At 50.0% G+C, this 20712-nt stretch overlaps 1 protein-coding gene across 1 annotated transcript in view; it reads right to left on the bottom strand.

Moving 5' to 3' along the window:
• CERK (ceramide kinase) overlaps positions 1-20712 on the bottom strand; it is a 38373-nt gene that overhangs the window by 8301 nt on the left and 9360 nt on the right. Inside the window, exons 2-8 of the mRNA XM_019651724.1 lie at positions 15578-15691; positions 15202-15324; positions 10826-10951; positions 9637-9700; positions 7342-7487; positions 1419-1493; positions 379-531 (exon numbers count right to left, since the gene is read on the bottom strand). Of these exons, the coding sequence (XP_019507269.1) occupies positions 379-531; positions 1419-1493; positions 7342-7487; positions 9637-9700; positions 10826-10951; positions 15202-15324; positions 15578-15691 (801 nt within the window). The remainder of the gene's footprint in view (positions 1-378; positions 532-1418; positions 1494-7341; positions 7488-9636; positions 9701-10825; positions 10952-15201; positions 15325-15577; positions 15692-20712) is intronic.

The following is a 20712-nucleotide window of genomic DNA, read 5'->3' on the forward strand; positions in this document are numbered from 1 at the left end:
ACTATAGAGAGCAGTGCTCAGACCAATGACGTTCATTAAACACGGCCACGGAGGTCATCCCGGCGACAGGCTGCGCCTTTCCAGCCTTCTGCGCTCGGTGATGCCGACCTGGGCCGTGCAGAACGTCACTGGGAATGGCCTGGAAGCCACGGCTCTTTCTCAGTCCTGCTCCGTGTGCAGACAGGAGGAGACCCACCTGTGACCGAGGGGCTCTCTGTGCCTGGGGACCAGCCCCGCTCCTCACCACCCACAGCCCCAGGGGAGCCCGGTCCCTAGTTTCTGTCTGTGCCGGGCGCCGACCTCTCATGGGCGCCTCGCAGGTGGGATCAGGTGAGGTGTGTACACACACCTGGCTTACCGCGTCCCTTTCTGAGTTACCTGAGAAATCGTATCTGATGAGACCCATCCACCGCTTCTTCTCGCTGTCCTTGATGATGTCGCCGTAGAAGCCGTACCCCAGCAAGGACACCGAGTACCGCAGCAGCGCCCCGTTGCGGTGCACGGAGGACACGTCCATGGACAGCGAGTCCCCTGTGGGCAGAAACCGTGGTGGTGGGGACAGCTCCCGACCCCCCCCGCTCCGCGTCCCGTGCCCTGTAGGCACCGAGAGCTTCATTAAAATGTGAAATACAGGGAGGCGATGCTGGGGTCTGCTCGAGGCAAACCCCCAAATGGTCTAGCCGTTCTGTGGGGCGGAGCTAAGAAGGTGTCCGGGAAGCTCATGCAGCGTCACTGATGGAAAGGTGGGTTTGACAGTGAAGAAAGGCACGTGGCATTTTAAAATATAAAACCATAAATGGAGTGCTTGTAAACACAGCGTCTCCATGACTGGGTAACACGGGGGCAGCAACGTCATCGGGGACAAGGAAAGGGAGAGGCCATATGCGTGTTACACAGGTGCCCTGACACAACCGAGCAGGTCAGCAACCGCCCCTGCCTTTCTGATCCCGTGAAACAAGTGGTTTCCTGGCCTGAGGGACGCACATTCTAGAGTCGCGAGGGACAGTAAACAGGACATGGAAAGAGCATGGCCGGCAGTGAGGGCCCCTGGCCTGGGCAGGGCTGCCTGACCGGGTGACGAGGGGCTGAGCCCGGAACGGAGAGCAGAGTGCAGGGCACCCGGCAAGCATGGGACACATCCGGGACACAGCGGCGGCCTGGCCAGTGCATGGGGACGCCGAGAGCCGGCCAGCTCACAGGGTGCCTGGCACCCCCCAAGACTCTGGACGGGCTCTGAGCAGGGTTTGGTTTTGAAGGAGCGCTGTGATGGCCATGGGAAGATGGGACGAGATGGAAGATGGCATGGAAACCACAGACACGAGCCCTGCTGTCAATGGGCTGAGGGCTCCGAGGACAGCAGCCCACAAGCCTGCCGCTATGCTTGGAGCTGCTCAGTGGGTCGGCTGAGAGGCACCTACCCACGATGATGTGCAGGGCTGATGTTTCTGCATCGTTTATGCCAACCGTGGAGTAGCACACACAATCTGTTGACCCTGAAAAGGGAAAAAGAATGTCCTTAATATCATTACAATGATTTTAGAAAACTGTAGCAGGTTTCCAGTTAAGTGAGTGGTATGTGTTTCCTTGTCCTCCATGGCCCTGGAGTAAATAAGGAATAAATACGTTTTCCCTACAAAATGAATACTGGAAATATTGAGATGAACTCATCAGAAACACTGGACTGACGCTGCAAAAATATCAGCTGGCTCCTTACAATCTTGGGGGTCCAAGGCCCCTGGGCGTTGCCTGCAGTGGTGGCGGCTGGGTGCACAGCCCAGTGTCCCCTGCTTCCAGCAGCGGCCCTGGGGCCCCGGACCACAGAAGGGCAGGACTCTGTATGGAGACGTCTCCAGTGGGCGAGTGCATGCAAAGCACAGACGGCTCGTGAAGGCCGCAGAAAGCACCAGGGGAGCTGCGCACGGCGACAAGAACGTCGAAGAGACAGACGCACCTCAGCTCCTCCGTGTGCCGGGTCAGAGACCAGAACCCCGCCATTCCCACAGTGCACAGCGTGGGGGGCCAGGCGAACACACGCCGGACCACAGCCAGGGCCCCTCCTCCTGTCTACATCCTCGTCTATAAAGTGGGGGTCACCTCAATGTGGCCGCAGAGCACCAGCTGATGCACCTGCACCCCGAGGGCCTGGCAGCCATGCTCCTGGTCCTCCCTAAGTCTGTCCTGCTTCTCACGGGGTCAGAACCCAGGCCGCTGTGCTCAGCCTGAGTGGGCAGGCAACTCCTGGGGCCCCATTTTATAGCAGATTCCTGAGCCCCAGCGCCCGAGATTCTGACTCAGCAGGTTTGGGACGGGGCTGAGCAACCTGCCTTTTAACAGACCTGTTCAAGACTTGGATAAACCGTGTGACAGGATCTAGAACTGCACAATCCTGCCACAGGCCACGACCGGTCAGGGACGACCCAGGGTTAAGCCACAGACTGGCCGCACGGACAATCTGCAGGTCTCGTCCTAAGTGGCGTCCGATGCCGCCTGCACGTTCCTGGTTCCCGACAGCTGGGTTAGGCTACAGGCACCGCTGTCAACCAGATACAGAACCTGGTCCAGTTTAAGTCACAGTGGAAGGCGCTTCACTTAATCGAGGCTGAATACGGCTTCTGATCATAACTTACATAAACACACACCCCCCTACATTTTAGTGTGTATCATTTTCTTTTCTTTTCTTTTCTTTTTTTAGCTGAGCCATCCTGCTACCTGTTGGCAGCTCAGCGGCTGCTCAGCTCAGGCTGGACTCGAACTGCTGTTGCTCAGAGCTCAAACTCTTGAGCGAGCTCTTAACCAACTGAGCCACTCGGCCGGCCCCTATCATTTTCTTTTCTGTTAATCTGGACTTGAGTGACATCTCATCCCAAAAATGAGCCAAACAGTAAAAAAATTTAAGTGAACATTTAAGATTGAAGGAATGACTAGTTCTCAAAATGTAATTAACAGTATCTAAGAAAAACGACGGGTTTCAGACTACCTCCCACACCCTCATCTTTACAATGAAGGGTACCCCAGCAACACACACAAACATTTCTGAGAACTGCCAAAGAGCCACTGCATCACCTGAACCCTGCCCGGAGGTCGAGTCCCTCATGTCCCTAGACCTTTCCAGAAGTTCCAGAGCCTGCGTGCTCCCCTTACGTGCTTGTGCATTGTTCACGTTCTTCACAAACCTTCCTTTAGAACAAAACCTGATCAGATACCCAGCCTTCCCTGCATTTAATCAGATGTGACTTGTATCTTTAGTCAGGGAATTCAGCAATGTCCACAAACAGAAATGCAAACAATACACGTCTGGTTTCTGTGCTGCACTGTCCTGTAAGCCCAAGGCTGTGAGGCCCCTCTTTGCTTCTGGGTCTATCTAGACTCTACCTGCTCTATATTAAGCAGACATTAAAAGAAAGACGGAAGCTTTATACAGGGACTCCAAAGAGGGCTCTGTTCTGGGAAAAGCCAGTCTCTGAGCAGGCTGCCCACGCTTTACAACCACAACAAGGACGGGCCCTTCCTGAGGGCCATCTCGGCCGGGTGCGACACATCCTCTCATGTGCGGATGAGTGGGCAGAACAGGGAGAGGCTGCCTGGCCTTTCTGGTCGGAGGTGCAGGCCTGGGCCCCGCTCCAGGAGGCTGGCATGAACGTGGCCTATTTGTCCAGAGTCCAAGTTCACGCATTAGGAGGTAGCTGCAAACACTTCTGTCAAGAGAGTGAGATGGTGCAGAACACAGAGGCACTGGATTCTAGAGAAAGCAGAGGGCGCAGTGGGGCCCTGTCCCTGGATGGAGGGACACACACTCTATGTCATCCAGTCCTTCTGCAAGGAATACGGTAGGGAAACTGGTTTCTAATGCGTCTCAGGGATTATTCTGCTGGAAAACCAGCAAGGAAGGCAAGCAGCTCAGCTTTACTTCTACTCAGGGTCCTTCATGGGGCCACTGTCCCCCCAAGACCCTGCACCGCCCACCTCTGCTGGGCCTCTTACCCACCTGGCTCACCCACCTGGCCTCCGACAGCACCCCCACAGCCATGCTGGTTCCTGCCTTGGGGCCTCTGCACGTGCCACCCCTCTGCCATGAATATCCTGCCCCAGAGGCAGGGCACTGCCCTCCGACCCTTCAGGCCTCAGACCAGTGACCCGCCTCCAAGGCCTCCCTGCATGTCCTGTCTGGAATGGCGTGCTCCCCGCGCCCCACCACACTTTCCTCATTTCTCATCCCTCATCCCTGATGGCCCAGTGACAGGCCCTCTGTGCGCTCAGAGCCCCAGTGGAGCCCCGAACCACTGCACCCGCGCTTGACCAGGCCGGCCATGCCTGCCTCTCCCTCCCACCGGCACCAGCACCTGCACACACGCGCCCTGGTCTGGACATTGCCTCCTGGGAGCTCGGCTGCCAGGCCCAGGATGGAGCAGGCAGCAGGCACACTACTCTTCTTCCAGTGACAGCTGAGTAAACTGCTGTCTTTCTGCCTGAGCCTGTGCACAACGCAGCCTTTCTGAAACGGGCACAAGAAAGCTCAGTCTCCAGAAGCCTCCGTGCTCTAACTCCCAGCACGCTCTGCTCGTGCTCAGGACATAGTGTGTTCTAGAAGCGAGCGTGCGCCCTCATCCCCTCTCAGCTCTGAGCCGCACGGGGGCTCCTGCAGGCCTGGCATGGACGCCATCGGGACTGGTCTGCGGTGCTGAGTCACCGGACAGACAGGGCTCTGCAGGGCTTTGTCAGCAAGACCAGGTGACTCTCTCTCCTATTTTGGTACTGGAATCTCAACTGCACTTTCTTTACCCAGTTTGTGTGGTGAGAGCTGATAAGGGTGCAGATGGTTCCCATCTGCCGCCCTCTGCACTAGCTGACCCTTTGCATGGCCCCTCACCTGTCACCTCTCAGAAAGGCCTCCTGGACTCGCTAGCAAAGGAAACCCCTCCTAGCCACTCACCGGAACCCACCGCCCACAGCGTCTTCTCCGCAGCAGCCCACTACCTCATGCCCACGTTTGTGTGTCCGTGGGCTTCTCCGCAGGCAGAGGCCACGCCTGCCTGGTTCTGTGCTGAACCCCACGGTCCAGACCGCGCACAGGCCCCCCAGCTCAGTCCATGCTGTGGCGGTGGGGTGGGGTCTGCCGCAGCACTCCTGACGCTGCTGGGGTCCACGTCAGCTCTTTTCCAATTTTAATAGCTTAGGGTTTTAGGTACCAGTGCTGCTATCCACAAATGGTGATAAATGGTATAAAGGAAAAACAGATTAAAACCTAGAAAAATAAAACTCATGTAGTCCAGAACACACCACAAACAAACTTAAAACAAGAAAGCTTACTTTGGAAGAAAAGCTATAAAACCAACCAAGGGTAAATATATTTAACGATAAACAACAGTACAATTAGAAAAAGACTTCTCCTGCCTGCGGGCGGGGCTCCGACCTTGCCCGCCCTCCCGGGGGATTCTGTGACCTCACCCCAGTGCCCTGCACCTTCATCCACGAAATGGGACAACTATGGTGCTGATGTCACAGGGCTGTCATGATGACAACAGTCCAGGACGCGAGTCATGGAATGTTTACCCAGCCTGGCCCGCGGCCCCCCCACCCCCCTACAGTCACTGCTGCTGCCCAGGCCCAGACAGCAGGCCAGACAGGAGCCTCGCCCAGCTGCGCTGTTTGCAAAACCCTGAACCAACAACGCGCAGGCCTCGCCCTTTACTTAGCCTAAGCTGAGAGTTTTCAAAGAAATATAGGTCCTTCCTAGAAAGACGCAAAGCACGCGGAGCCAGCGCCCTCTGGACACAGCCCAGCTGCCACCAATGCACCGAGCCCGTCCTGTCTCCTGACTCCCAGCTCCTCCAGGCCTGGGCTGCAAAACCGCCTGCCCCCCACAACTGCACTCTGGGGCCTGGTGATGACTTAGTGACCCCCTATGCCTGCCACTACCCACCCACCACCAAATGGTCAGTTCTTTAAGAGCAGAGACTGTCTGCCCCGCTGCTGGGCTCTCAGCACCCTGCAGAAAGCCGGGGTTCGGGGGTCAGGACAGGATTCCTTCCAAACACGTACCTGTGGCTCTGTAACTGGTCATAAACCAGTGCTCAGAAAAGTGGCAGTGATTGTGTGATTGGTAAAAATCACAATTTAAATAAAGGAGTAAACCTGAAAGAAAAACCAAGAACAATACTCCCAGGGTAAGTGGCCCAACTGCGGGCAGCCTGCTGACAAGGAGAAAATTCTGGGATGTCCTAAATGAAGTACAGTGGCCCGAGGACGAAGGGAGAGACCAGAGGGGTCAATTAGTTAACTGGGCCAGCCCAGCCAAGGCCTGTGCACACTCCTGAGTGCGTGTGGGAACTGACTTCCAAGATTAAAGAGACGAGCCAGGTGCTGGGCTTGGGACTCTGCAGGGGGCTCTGTGCGCCCCGCTCAGCACCAGCCCGGCCCCTCGCCCACCCTTTGTCTGCAGCTGCTGTAAACCCTTCCCCACCTGACGTGTAAGAACAGCCCGTCTCTCCCACTGTGGACGAACAAGGGGCCGTGTACCAAACCCGACAAGCTCAGGGGAGGCCTGCATGGCAGGCCCTGCAAACTCAGAGATGGAATATAACCACACAGGATGGTCGGAACGTAAAAATTCATAACTAAAAGCAAGTCATGGCCTGAGTCACGTCCTGGGCCTGTAGCTTCCTTGACAAAGGTCAATCTTGACCTTAAGCGAGCCTGTCTATTGTCTTTTTGCATCTAAGATAACACACCCTTGGAATGTCAGTCATCCCTTTTTCTGAACCCCCCAGGGCACAACCCCCACCCCAGAGCACAAGACCACGGAGCCCCTGCTGTTATCTTGCTCCCCACATACCATCTCTATGCTGACCACCAACTCTCTTGCACCCGCCAATGTAAAGGAAGCATGTGTCTCTCCGTTTTACTTTTTATCCAATCCAAGAGACTTCCCCCCTTTACTTCCTCCCACCCCCTTAATCTACCACCCATGGATTTCATGTAACCCCCCCTTCTGTCTCCTCCTTTGATTCTAATGTATAAAATAAGCTGCAAAACTGCAGTTCTCCAGAGCATTTTCTCAATCCGCTGAGATTTTGCTCACCAGCAACTGTCGTCAGTTTGGCTCAAATAAACTCAGAAAAATTCTCTGTGGGTTTGGATGGTCCTACACTGCCAGCCATGCTGCCAGTAGTTTAGATTCCAGGCTGCAAGCCCTGTCCTTTTTGTTAGAAATGGCCCAACAAACCCTTTCTGTTGAAGACTTTCTGCTGTGGGAGTTAATGATGTTCGTCTAACAGGCGTGAGTGACTGACAGCGTGAGTGACCGAGAGCACGGACATGGGGGGCAGGGGCGCCAGGCCCTACCTGCCGGGATGATGCCAATACGCAAGGGGCTGGGCACCAGCGCCGCCCGCGGCTGGTTCGGGTCCACGCCCGCGCTCCTCTGCGTCCTGCCGATCAGGCCGTGCAGAACCTCGCTGAACATGCCGTCTCCGCCGACGCAGACGATTCTGTGGGAGCAACGCAGGTACATTAGGGTCCCTGCACTGCCGGCCCCGCTCCCCACGCTCCCCACAGCTCATCGTGGCATTCCTGTGAGGGGCAGCGTGTCACCGACTACAGGACAGTCCCGACTCCTAGGGGACAATCAGGGTGGCCCACAGTGTGGCCGACTCAGCACCCACTTACGTCCTGGGGCTCGGGTCCCCGCCCCACCGCAGCCCACCCTTCTGGCGTGGCTCGCCGATGCCTTCGCGCAGTCAGAGGTTTGCACCCTGTGTGAGGGCCCAGCCCTGACGCACGTCATGGCCACCAGGAGGCCAAGGCTCCCAGAAGCCGCGAAGGGCGGGACTAGGACCAGGTCCCAGGCCCCACTGTGTCCCTCACGCTCCACTCACCGCAGAGAAGGCCGCCTCCTCCTCAGCCCACAGCCTGCCCTTCAGTCCCAGCTGCTGAAGCGTCACCAGACAAAACCAAAGCAAAACAGCCCCCCACCTGACCAAGGTCTCCGGAAACTCAGCCCCACCCCTAGAGGAGTTCTGGAAACTGGACCCGTGACAGGTGACAGCGGCTCCTTCCCTTCCTGACGGTCCCGCCCTGTCCCCAATACCACCTCTGATGCTTCTTTTCGGTTTCCGTCAGTAACTCCACTGGCTACTGTCCCAGGAGCCAGTCTCCAGCCCCTCAGCGCCCCCACCCCCGTCCTCCTGGGAAGACTGACCCGACCCCCACTGTGTGACTCCTAATCTACTTCCCAGACCCCTCTTCCAGGGTCGCTCTGCACACTGTCTGATGCCCACCTGAGAACCCCGGCTTTGTGACTCTCAGAGCGTTCTCATCAGCACTGACACAGGGCACAATGACACTCATGACAACGAGCCCCAGTGCAGAGATGGCGCAGTCACCTGGATCCCACTGCCGGGAGCTGCAGACAGGATCAGACCCTGGCTCTCCAGCCCTCGTTTGCCCCTTAACCTTCACTCTGGCCAGACCGGAGAGGGCCGACTCGCCCAGCTGAGCCTGCAGCTCGGCTGACAATGCCCACACTGGCTGCACCGTCAGCTTCAAAACCTGCTTCAGCCCCTTATCTCACAGCCTGATACCATCACTGGCACTGGGGTTAGGAATCCCTGCATTGTCTTCTCCAAGAATCGGTCACTGGGACCAGTCGACTCTCCCCCAAGACATCCTGGAGCTGGTCCCCTTTGTGTGTGCCTTCTGCCACTGTCCAGCCAGCTCTTGCCAACAACCCAGACCTCTCTCAGACTCTCTGGGTCCAATCCCACCTCAGTGCTACGCGCCACGTAGCTTTCAAAAGAATCTTTGCAAACACAAGCCTGATCCTATAGTGCCTCTATTTACGAGATTTCCTCCTACGGAATCAGCCACCTTCCCCAGATCCCACATGCCAGCCCTGTGCCAGGGGCTGGGTGACAGCTGAGCACAAGGCAGAGCTGCCATGCCAGCAGGGACAGACAACACCAAGGCACAATCACACGACAGGCAGCATTCCGGCATGACGCCCCTTCTGCGTCACCGCAGCAGAAATGCACAACCAGGGTCTGACCAAGAGGAAACATCACGCAGACGCAACCCGGGAAACACGCTGCAGGGCTGGCCTGTACCCTCAAAATTCAGCCACCCCGAGACGGCTGCACTGCTCTGCACTGCAGGAGACTCGAGAGACGTGACAAGTAAATTTGAAGGCAAAGCGTGATCCAGGCTTTTCTGCTGCTACAAAGAAATGAGGGACAAGTGGCCGAATCTGAACGAAGACAGCAAGTAGGTAATAGTATTGTGAGGGCATTCGTTTCCGTTTGATCAGTGTGCTCTGGTTCTGTAGGCGAATACCCTTGTTTTTAGGAAATATTCACCGAACTATTTAGGGACAACAGGTGATCACGTCTATACCATACTTTCAAAAGGTAGTAAGACTGAAAGGAAAACAGACATCTATGAAACAATAGTTCTATGCAGGTAGTAGAAGAATGCAAGACTCTGAACTTTTCTGCCTTTTCTCATTTTCTACAAGAAACAAGTTTACTTTTACAATTAGGAAAAAAAAAACGTTAGCAAAGGGAGTGGATAAAAGTAAGACAGATGGGTAAAGGCTGATTAGAATTCACTACTTATTAATCAAGATGAAAGGGCATTACTCACCCGTCATATTTATCTATATTCATCTCATATATACTCTCCTTGGCATGATTGGCACGTTCAGTAACTGTGGGAAAAAATAACATTACGTCACACAGTTTACATTCAAATCTGTGAATCCTCATTTAAAATCAAAGGCCAATAAACCATTCTTTTAAAATGAGGTCCTGTAAAATCTTCGGGAAGACTTCCTGTAAGAAATCCCTTCCTTGCTCTAACCTAAGTCCCGCTTAGAGAAAAAGAGATGGCACTGAGCTCAGTGGAACGTGCCCCCCTCCCCCTCAGAACACATCCCACAGGGAAATTATCACATTCTTCGCATAGAATTGCCAACAAACAATGGCTTTTTTGAAAGAAATTATTCTATTTTACAGTTTTTCCTTATTATCCAAGTTACTTCAAAATTTTTAGAATATACCAAAGTGTAGAAAACATAAGGTTAGTCCAGAGTCTAAATACCCAACGTGAGAAACAAAAGCTCTATTGAAATCCTACTGTACACACAATTTTGTGTCCTAGTTTTCCCAACATCACGTGACCATCATTGTCTATATTGTTAAAAATTCTTTGTAAAGACCATTTTTAAAAACTACATGCTATTCCGTCAGCTTCACCACAATTCTCCTGGTTCCTGTCTGTGGGCACTGGCCATTATAAAATGTGGCAATGGACATCTGTGTACCTCCTCCTCTGTGGCCATCTGATTGTTTTCCTAGGAAAGGTTTAGAAAACTGGAACACGGAGCAAAACCCCTCAATTTTAAGGCCTTTGACCCAAGTGGCCCAGTTTATACGAGACCCTGCAAGCACGGGGAGACCCCGCACCCTCCCAGCATCGAGAACTTGCACTGAAAACTCGGTGCCACAAACATGGTGTGGCATTATGTTCCTTAAAATGTCACTCATTGGTGAAATTATTTCTTAGACTTATGCATCGCTTCTATCCCTTCTTGTAAGAATTTTCTGCCCGTGATCTTTGTCCTTTTATCTTCTTAGTAGTTTTCTCGAGTGCTTTAAATGTGGGGTCTTGGCTAGAAAAGTCTGCATTCTTTACTTTGCATTCTTCTCATTCTGATTTGTAAAAACACATTCAATTTTGTTTAAAATAATCTTATAAGGCAAAAATCTTCTCTAGTGACCGTGTTTAGTCTCAAATTCCTTTCCACATATTTAACAGAGACTTTGTTCCTTACCAATGATTTCAGTGGTGATGGAGGCTAACGTGAATAGTGGTGCCACCTTCCGTTCATATATCCGTTTGCCTTGTCCTTTCCCTCCAAACGGGTTGATAAACACTAGTAAATGCTTTGGTCTAGATGCTGCAAAACAAAAACATTGTGCAAATCGCAGTAAATACAATGAAAAATCCCAATGAAGACCTGAGTCACTGAACAGAATCAAACCACAACGGTTTCGAAATTCTTCTTAGGATCTTCTGATAAAGTTTTTCAGTTAAACAACAGTGCTAAAGAGTTTCCTAATCTATGAAAAGAGAAAAGCGACAGCCTATCAGAATGGGTGGTGCTTTGCGTATCTGCCAGATGTGATGCCAGTCCCAGGAATTCAGGAATAGGCCCGAGAAAGACACTCTGCCCTGATAAGATGCACGTTTTGGAAGGCAGCAGCCCCACTCCTCTTCATGTGAAGGAAGTGAGAGCAGAGGACAAAGAGAATGAAGCAGATGGACGGAAAGAAGCACTAGGAGAGACAGACAGACAGGCACAGGGAGAGCCCGACGTGGAGATGGACAGACAGTCCCCGGTTCCAGTCCCTTCAGAGGCCCAGCCAACCCCTATGTTCTCATGACAACTTCCACGTTTCTGTTTGGGCCTGTTCAAGTACATTCTGATACTTAAAAAACGAGATCCAATTAGCAGCTCAATAAAAGTAGCAAGAAGGTACACACCCACAAAAATGGAAAACCTGCACACGAAGTCCTGCACACGGGTGTTTCCAGCAGCACCATTCACAGAAGCCGAAAGCGGACACACAGTGTCCGCTGACTGCTGACTGGGCACATAAAACATGGTCTGTCTGCAAAGTGGAATGCTACTCCGTGATAAGAGGGAACAACATGGATACGCGGACCAACAGCATACATCTCCAAAGCACGCTGAGAAGCAGAAGCCTTCCACAGAAGAGCTCCCAGCACATGACGCCATTTATACGGAGTTCCAGAACGGGCAAAACGAACACGTGCAACAGTAACAGAAAATCAGACTGTGTGTCCAATGGGGAAGGACTGTGAGAAACTTTGGGGGTGATGGAAGTCCTACAGGCATCTTAGTTTAATGATCTGTGCATTGCACTGTATGTAAACTCTACCTCATAACTGTACACAAATACTGACCTCTCATTAACAACATGTGGGCTGATGAGGCGTCTCGATGTCTGTCACTGACTTTGAAATACAGCAAAAATACAGTTATCTAATGGATGGACAGACAGACATAGACAAAGCAAAAACAACAAAAGGTTAACAACTGTAGACTCTGGGTGCCGGGTATATGGGTGTTTCCTGTGCAATTCTCTGAATTTTCCTGTATGCTTGAAAATATTCATACTAAAATATTGGAGGAAATATGCAATAGAGAAAATCAACAAAGCCAAAAGTTGGTTCTTTGAAAAGATTCACAGAACTGATAAATCCCTAATAAGGCTGATAAAGAAAAAGGGAGAAAGTACAAATTACCAATATCAGGAATGAGATAGGGGATATTATTTCAGAATCTAAAAATATTACAAGGAAAGTGAAAAGATGTATTAATAAATGTAGGCCAATAAATCTGTAAATTTGGATGAAATAGACAAATTTCTCAAAAAATATAACCTACCAAAGCTAACAGAAGAAATAGAAGATCTGAATAGTCTGATATCTAATAAAGAAACAAACAATTAACAAAAACCATCCCACAAAGAAAGCCCAGGCCCAGATGGCTTCACCAATTAATGCTTCCAAATATTTAAAGAAAACAGTAGCCTCAATATTATAAAAACTCTTCCACAGAATCTGAAAGGAAGAAGCTTCTAAACTCTTTGTATAGGGCCACTGTAAGCTTGACAGCAAAACCAGACAAGGATGTTATCAGAAAGAAAACTCATAGGTCTGTTACTGCCCTGAGCCTAGGCGCAAAAATCCTAAACAAAATATCAGCAAGTCAAATCCAGAAATATATGAAAAGGGTACTACATCGTGACCAACTGGGATTTATCCCAGGAATACAAAGGCTTTTCTACAAAGAGAAATCAATGTTCTTCCACACATTAACTCAAAAAAAGAATCATACAATCATCTCAGTAGATACAAAAAAAGCATTTATCAAATTTGACACTCATTCATGATTAAAAAGAACAAATTCTCAGAAAACTAGGACTAGAAAGAAACTTCCTTAATCTGGGTTTCAAAAATCTATTAAAAACCTAAGAAATATCATTCTTGACAGTGAAATGTTGAAGATTTCCCCCCAGAGATCAGGCCCAAGACCATCCCCCTGAACTGGAGGTGCAAACCAAGGAAAAAGCAACAAAAGGGACAAGAACTGAGGTGGGAGAAACAGGACTGATATTATCCACTGCCGACAAGAAGAGTCATCAAACTTAAAAATAATAAGTGAATTTAGCAAGGTCATTGGATACAAAGCGAAATACAAAATTCAATTACATTTCTATACAGGAGCAACAAACAAACAAAACCCAAATTGGAAGCAGCACAACATATGGAGAAAGGGACAGTCTGCCCCATAAATAGCATGGGGTCAGGCAGATATCTTCCTTGAAGGAACCTTGACCACTTACCTACGTTATATAAAAAATCAATTCCAAACAGACTGTAGATCTAAATGGGAAAGGTAAAACAAAGCTTTGAGAAGAAAACACCTTCACAGCCTAGGAGTAGACAAAGATGTCCTAAATAGGACACAGCCTAACCACAGAGTGAAAAAAAAACCCCCAAAACTAGAACTACATTAAAATTGAATGTGTTCATCATCAAAAGAATGGAATGAAGAGGCTGAAAATGCAGGCCACACAACGGGACAAGGAAGATATCTGTAATTCATAAACCCAATAAAAGGTTCGGAGCCACCATATGTGAAGAGTGTCTACATATAATTGAGAAAGACATGGACGGAAGAGTTGAACAGACACCTCACAGAAGACGATTTCCCAACGGCCCATAAACAGGAACGTGTTTCCCAACTTCATTCGCTGTCAGGGAAGTGCAAATCAAAGCCGTAATCAAGGCTACGAACACCCACCAGAATGGCTAAAATTCTAAAGGTGTGGTTCAGACGTGGGGCAACCAGAGCTCTGATATCCTGCTGGCGGGAGTGTCACTGGAACTCCCACTTTAGAACAGCCTGGCGGTGTCTGCTGCGGTGGGACGTCCACACTCTGTCCGACCCACCAATTCATTCCCAGGCGCGCACCCACGAGAAATGCAGATGTGTTCACCCAAGGACACACACTAGAGTGCTCATGGTGGCATTACTCGTAACAGCCACACCGGGGAGCGATCCAAATGGCCGTCGACAGTAGAATGGGTGAATAAACGGGCACACGTTCACGCCATGGGGTACGTTCACGCCGCAGGAATGAGCAGCCTCCAACGCACCCCTGAGTGTGGGTGAACTTCACGAATGTAGCGCGGAGCCAAAGCCAGAGATAGAGCGCGTGCGGTGTGAGCGACGGTAAGCAGCACAGTGAGTCCAGTTTAGAGTCAGGTGGCGGTCGCCCTGGGGAGTAGTGACTGCAGGCGGTGGAGGGGGGCTGACTTGTTCTGATGCTCGACCTGGGTGCTGGTTGCACGAGTGTGTGTGCTCAGTGTGTGAGAGCTCTGTGCTGCACACTCCAGCCGAGCTCTGTGTTACACCCCACGGCACACTGCGGTGCTGGTCATAGAGTTACACTCCACGTATCTACGTTCCAGGCCAGTTATACTTACAAAGGGTAACACAGTTAGGAGTTCAAAGACAGAGGAGCTGAATAACAGAATCGGGTAATATTTTTAGATACAAGTAGACCATAGCAAAGGTACCACTGTACAGGCGTTTCTATGGATTCCATAGAAAAATAAATACATCCCATCATTCTAGGGGCAGGTTCGGAGGACTTTCTCTCGCGGTCTTAATCTAAAGACTCAAAGTCTGAAAACAACAGAGGACCGGAGACGGGGTGGGGCAACGAGAAACCGAGGCCATTTTCTGAACAGGCCATTTTCTGAACAGACCAGTTGAGGTGTCCACGAAGATGCAGAGGACAGAGTGCTGGGTCTGAGCTGTGAGGAAAGGTGGGGGAAATGGGACCCCAGGCAGGGTGATGAACCCCACGCCCCCCAGAATCAGACTGAACTGGGAAGTGAGGGCGTGCTGGCCCTGGAGGCTGTGTTCCAGGCACCGCCGGGGCCGGTCCCCTAATCAGGAGATGTGTAAAAGTCACAGTGACACATCATCTCCAGCTTGGTGTGGGACAGAGAGGAGAAGCAGAGGTCATGGCAGCACGCGCGCACGCGCACGCACAGTCGGGCAGCACAGCAACTCTGTCCTTCTCTAATATAAAAACATACACGTACTCAGCTTCTCAAGCTGCTCCCGGAGGGTCTGTAGCCACAGGTGACACAGCTGCTCATCGGCACAGCAGAAAGTCACCTGTGCACACTTCCAGCGGTGGCGCCGGGCTCTCCTCACTCGGTGCACTGCGCAGAAACAAGTGCGTTAGTTCTAGGGACCCACCGTGAGAACCCGCAGGGGCGCCCCGCGCACCCAGCCCCACATGCCCAGCGGCTCTCCTTTCTTCTGACTAGTTGGTAACTTCCAAGGTGTATTAGGAAAAAATCCCATTTCTCAGTTCTTTTAACCCATGTAAAAAAATAAAGCAAATAGAAAATGATCAAAACCAATAAATACATTAATGACAAACTGCAGGAGAACACCCTTGGGCTACATTACCTGTGAAAGCGTGGGGCTTTTCGATTTTCTGCCATTTTCCGCTGCTGTAGTCTTTCCCATGACTGTCTGTTTCCTCAACGGTGATGATCTCAGAGACTGGCACGGAGCAGGCATCTGTAACAACACCCCATCCGTGTGGCCAATGAGCCCATTCGAATGCACACAACCACAAGTCCAGCTCCCAAATGCTGGGAACTGTTCGCTTTAATATTCATTAGAAACCCAAAAATAAAACAGAAAGGTTTACATAATTTTTAAATTCAGGGCTAACTAAATCTGGGAAACTCCATATTATCAGAAAACAAGGTGTTTTACCCAACAGAATCACCAAATGTAGTGTGCAACTTTTCAAATGATTCGCTCAGCCAGTCAAGCAGCGCGTACTGACTTCCAGGCCAGCTACTGCCCTCAATTTTAGTTAAGATGTTCAAGACACAGTGTCAACCCTCAGCCTGGCTCAGAAATCCAAATGGGACAGAGAGAGGCACATAGCAGAGCCTGGGACAACCAGGACCCAGGACCACTGCGAGTCAGGGCCACACCGAGGCGGAGGCTAGGGGTGGGCAAGGGGCTCTGGAAAGACCCGGATGGGTCCCATCGGATGCAGCAGGAGGAACGGGGACACTTGGCTAGACCTAGGGGATGACAGCCCCGGACATTCCCTATTCCGGGGAACCCAGGAAGAGGCTGCACCTGAGCTACCCAAGGCCTGCTTGGGGCAGTTGTAATTACAGAACTGCAGACGCCTCCAGGTCAAGCTGGACATAAACACAGCTGTGGGAGGGATGGGAAGACAGCCTGAAACTGACACTGGGGCCTGGAAGAACCGGCCCAGGAGGGCAGAGGACTGGGGAAGCAGAGCTGACTGAAGAGAAGCCCCCAGAGGCTAAGAACTCAGCAAGAATCTGAGAAGGTGAACAGCAAGTTGCTGGAGTACACAGGAAACACGGCTCCCATCAGGTCAGTTCCTGGGGGCATGAGTGGGGCCACCCACGGTCCTCTAATGGTGACATGACATTACCCTACACTGGTCAAGCTGAATGTGCTGGCACGGCGAAGAGGCACCCCCCAGTGTATGCTCTGCGAACACACCGAAGTATAAACAGGAACAAGAATAAATTAGTGAGTGCACAGAAAACTGCTGGAGGAATGTCTTGCAAAGAGTTGATAGTAACAATGAGGGGCACTTTTTCATTGTCTGCATGCTAGGGGTTGCTTGTATTTTGCATAATCTTGCACTGCATGTGAGATTAGATAAATCACTAGATGTCAACATTGACAAAGATGTTGGAATTATCTGACGAGGATTTTAAAGCATCCAGGATGAAAATGCTTCGTGAGAAATTACACGCTTAAGCAAATAAAGACACACAGAGGCTCAGCAAAAAAACAGAAGATCTAAACGGGAATTTTAGAACTGAAAAATATAACCAAAAAATAAAACAAATGGGTGAACTCAGCAGCAGAATGAAGGGACAGACAAAAGAATCAGTTAACTGGAAGATATAACAATAGAAATTACTCAATCTGAACAACAGGAAAAAAAACAGATTTAAAAAAATTAACAGGGCCTCAGGGACCTGTGGGACAATAATAAAAGATCATTTGTGTCATTGGAGTTCCAGAGCAGAGACGGAGAGGGGCTGAAAAAGGATTCAAAAGATAATGGCTGAAAACTTCCCACGTTTGGCAAAAGACATAACCTCAAATACAATAAACCCAAATAAATCCAACCGAAGACACATCATAACCAAACTTCTGAAAATAAAATACAAAGGAAAAAAATCTTAAATGCAGTGAGAGAGAAACACTTTACGTAGAGGGGAAAACAATTTGAGTGACAGTGGATTTCTCAAGGGAATCTATGGACGCCAGAAGGAAGTGGTACAATATTTTTTCCAGTGGTAAAGAAAATAACTGTCAACTCAGAATCTTATACCCAGCAAAAATGTCCTTCAGGGGTAAAGGAGAAATCAAGACATTCTCAGATGAAGAAAACGAAGGGAACTTGTTGCCAGCAGACCTGCCCTGAAAGAATGGTTAAAAGAAGTCGAAAGATGACTCCCTCAGGGCGGTGGGGAGGAGATGAAAGAAAAGAAGGAAGAACGAACGAACACGGGAAGCAAAGATGCAGGAAATTACAATAGAGTTTCCTTCTCTTCTTGACTTTTCTAAATTACATTTGAGTGTTGAAGATAAAGATTATAACACTAATGTGGTTTTAAATGTATGTGGAGGAAACTACTAAGACAATTATAGAACAGGGGAGAGCAAAGTGATGCAGAGAGTGGTAAGGTTTCTACACTCTACTCAAACTGGTACAACAGCACCAGGAGACTAGGATGAATTAAGTATATGTAAACCAATACCTAGGGCAACCACTCAAAGGCTACACACAGAGATGCACTCAAAAACAATACAGATATTTTACCACAATAAAAAAAATTAAGATATACAGACAAGTCAGAATGGAATTCTAAAAAATTTTTAAGTAATCCACAGGAAATCAGGACAAAGAAAACAGAGAAACGGGGCCAGCCGAGTGGTGCGTTGGTTAGGAGTTGGCTTGGGACACCAGCTCTGAGCAGCAGGGCCGCAGTTCGGATCCCACATGAGGGCCAGTGATGCTGCGCCCTCTACAGCTAAGATGGTGAACAACACCTGGGCTGCCATGAGTTGCCGGTGACGATGTAGGCTGCAGTGGGCTGCCGAAGGCTACCGTGAGCGGCCGGCAGCCAGCGTGAACTGCCAAGAGCTGCTGTGAGCGGCCGTCCAGTGGCCGGCGACCGATCTGCCTCACCGGGGAAGAGCGCAATGATCATACCAACATGGGCCAGTGAAGCGACGTCCTCCACAATTAGACTGAAGAACAAAAGGACAGCAACTTGTTCCCCTTCCCTGATTCCCCAATGCTGTTCCCCTCCCCCAATTCCCCAATAAAATCTTAAAAAGAAAAAAAAAAGAGAAATGAAAAACATAAAGAAAAAGAGAAAACAAAAAATACAATGGCAGACTTAAGCCCTAACATCAATATTTACACTAAAAAGCAGGGACTGGCTGAGTTGATTAGAAAATATGGCTCAATTCTATGCAGTCTAAAGAAACTCACTTCAAATCTAATGATGTAGGCAAGTGGAAAGTAAAAGGACGGAAAAGACATGTCAAGCAAACATTAATCAAAAGAAAGCGGGACTGGCTATGTTAATACAAGATTACCAGAGACAGAGAGGGTCGTTACGTAATGAAAACAGGGTCAATCCAAAATGAAGACGTAGCAATCCTGAACACGTATGCACCAAATAACAGAGCATGAAAATATGGAAAGCAAAACCTGACAGAACTACAAGGCAAAATAAAGAAGTGCATAGTTCTAGTTGCAGAATTCAACACCCCTCTCTCAACAATTGACAGAACAACTAGACAGGAAATCAGCAAGGATATGGAAGAACTCAACACCACCATCCACAACAGGATCCAACCACGTTTTCTACAAAGCTCCACCCAACAACAGCAGAACACACATTCTTTTCAAGTGCCCATGGAACATATTCCAAGATAGACCACGTCACTCCAATACGGTCCTTTTGTTCTTGAGTTCACTTCAAACTTTGGTTGATATGAGCTGGTCTGTATGACCCTGGTTAGAGAGAAACAAACCATCCCAATTCTGATGCCTGAGGTCAGGCTGCAAATACACATGCTGTTCCTCAGAGGAGGCTTCAATCTACCTTTTTTTGTTTTTTTAAGATTTTATTGGGGAATTGGAGGGAGGGGAACAGCGTTGGGGAATCGGGGAAGGGGAACAGACAGGTAGACAAATTGCTGTTTTGTTCTTCAGTCTAGTTGTGGAGGACGTCGCTTCACTAGCCCATGTTGGTATGATCATTGTGCTCTTCCCAGGTGAGGCAATCGGTCGCCGGTCATTGGTCGGCCGCTCACAGCAGCTCCCGGTAGCTCACACCGGCTACTAGCCGCTCACACTGGCTGCCAGCCACTCTTGTTTTGATGGGTTTTCTGCTTACAGACAAGTGCACGGCTAGATCAGGACTCGAATGAATGTGTTCCCCAAACTGCAGCAGCGGTTCTTCCAAGTGACAAGAGCTGTTTGTTTTGAAGTACATCTGGATTAGCTGCTTTTATAACATATCGCACTGTCATTCCTCCTTCAGCAACAATGATTTAGAGCAGGGTCACCAAACTGCAGGCCAAATCCAGCCGGCTGCCTGCTTTTATAAATAAAGTTTTATTGGCACACAGCCACATGCATTCGTTTACATACTGTCTATAGCTGCTTCTGTGCTAAAACAGCAGAGCTGGGACATTGTGACCCACAGAGCCTAAAATATATTTGCTATCTGGCCCTTTAGGAAAATGCTTGCTGACCTATTTTAGAGCAACGAGTAAAAGTCCACCTCAGAATAATCTCAGAACAATGACAGTCTTCCACTACTGCTAAATCCTGTGGTCCGACAATAACTGAGGCAAGTGCCTAAAGAGACACGGCAGGGAGGAGGACCGCTGTTTTTCTGACCTCTGCTTACACCTCTTCCCATAGTGGCTCATGTGCAAATCTGGAAAGAGGTTCTAGGTGTTTTTTAAAACAGTAAACAGATTGCCACTTATTTCCCATTCAGACACACTAAGACGCCTCCATACCAAAATATGTAGGTCATCAGCCTATATAATCTGATGATCTGCGTGACTTCTGGCTTCATAATGTCACATAAGACACTCAGCACATGTCAGGCGGGTATCTATGCCGCACTTTAGGATTTGGGGGCTTGACACAAACTGTTAGCTTCCTAGCCACTCCCAGTGGTTTCAGATCCACATCTCTTTAGAGAAAAGTAACGGTGCTTAAGCGAGAACAGCTCGAAATCACTGGGACCCCCTCCCCCAAAGCGCTCATGCCAGGGGCAGTGGTGACCCCAAAATTCACTCTTGCTCCCTGCAGAGGGGAGACGCAAGGTGGGAGCGCCCGCGCTGCTCTCCTCCCGCTACTTAGAGGGACAGGGGAACCCTTCCTCACACACTTCCTCGGCCCCTACTGTGTACACAGCACTCGAGGCGCTTCTGGGGAACGGGGAGATGAGGAGGAAATGAAGCCACCTGACACTGGATTCTGCCCCCAGAGA

Source organism: Hipposideros armiger, unplaced genomic scaffold (genome assembly GCF_001890085.2).
Source record: "Hipposideros armiger isolate ML-2016 unplaced genomic scaffold, ASM189008v1 scaffold_164, whole genome shotgun sequence".
NCBI classification, from domain to species: Eukaryota; Metazoa; Chordata; class Mammalia; order Chiroptera; family Hipposideridae; genus Hipposideros; species Hipposideros armiger.